This window comes from Rhincodon typus, chromosome 40 (genome assembly GCF_021869965.1).
Source record: "Rhincodon typus isolate 14 chromosome 40, sRhiTyp1.1, whole genome shotgun sequence".
NCBI classification, from domain to species: domain Eukaryota; kingdom Metazoa; phylum Chordata; class Chondrichthyes; order Orectolobiformes; family Rhincodontidae; genus Rhincodon; species Rhincodon typus.
In genome coordinates this window covers 13,315,096-13,315,996 of record NC_063371.1, presented here as the reverse complement: position 1 = coordinate 13,315,996, position 901 = coordinate 13,315,096, and the positions used below count along the sequence as shown (strand labels likewise).

The window sequence follows — 901 nt, the reverse complement described above, 5'->3', positions numbered from 1 at the left end:
GTGCACCTGCCTGTGTCTGTGTGTGTGCGCCTGTCAGTGTGCTTGTGCATCTGCCTGTGTCTGTGTGTGTGCGCCTGTTAATGTGCACGTGCACCTGCCTGTGTCTGTGTGTGCGTGCCTGTCAGTGTGCACATGCACCTGCCTGTGTCTGTGTGTGAGTGAGGGAGAGAGACTGTTGTGGATGTCTGCAATAACTTGGAGCTAAGTTCCTCAGTGCACAGAGAGCTGGAGATTGAGCACTTGGGAGATTTTCCCACAAGGAACCTGGGAAGCTCAATGGGCACAGAATGGGGGCACATACCTCGGGCTGACCGCACTGCCTCCCTCCGTCCCCTCACTCTGGAAAGGACCCTCCGTCAACACCTCCACGTGTCAACTCAGCCTTGGCCACTCTCTGAGCGGGCCTTTTGGGGACGCTGCAGGCCGCCATCACAATGCAGGTTGGGGGTCACTACTGAGGTCCTTCTCGTGACCTCATGCTGGGTGTCGTTGCAGGAGGAACTCACACACCATGGAGGGCACATCGCATACCCCTTACCCCAGGCATAGGCTGTGGGGGCATGTGGGGTGGGTGTGGCGGGCAGGATGCTCAGGGTTGGTGGTAGGGGGGCTTGTTTGGGTGTTTGGGGATGGGGAGAGAATGTCATTGCGAGATGTTGAAGTTTCCTCTCATTACTGACCACCCCCCCCCCCCCTTTTCTCTCTCTCTCCCACCCCCAGGCCGACAGTATCCAGGTTCCAGGAGCAAATGCGGCCCTGTTCATGGCCGCACAGTTTCTCAAGCGATGGTTCACCATTACTCACCCTCAGCCAACCACTGTCTACGTCTCGGATCCCTGCTGGGGTGGGTCATCCTACAACACTCCTGCCATCCCCCCCACCAGGGCCAACGCTGTCTTGC

General features: G+C 58.4%; 1 protein-coding gene across 1 annotated transcript in view; it reads left to right on the top strand.

The window, feature by feature from the left end:
* The window catches only part of LOC109925736 (aspartate aminotransferase, cytoplasmic-like), a 14,760-nt gene that overhangs the window by 4,226 nt on the left and 9,633 nt on the right, over positions 1 to 901 (top strand). Inside the window, exon 3 of the mRNA XM_048618518.1 lies at positions 721 to 844. Coding sequence (XP_048474475.1) covers positions 721 to 844 — 124 coding nt within the window. The remainder of the gene's footprint in view (positions 1 to 720; positions 845 to 901) is intronic.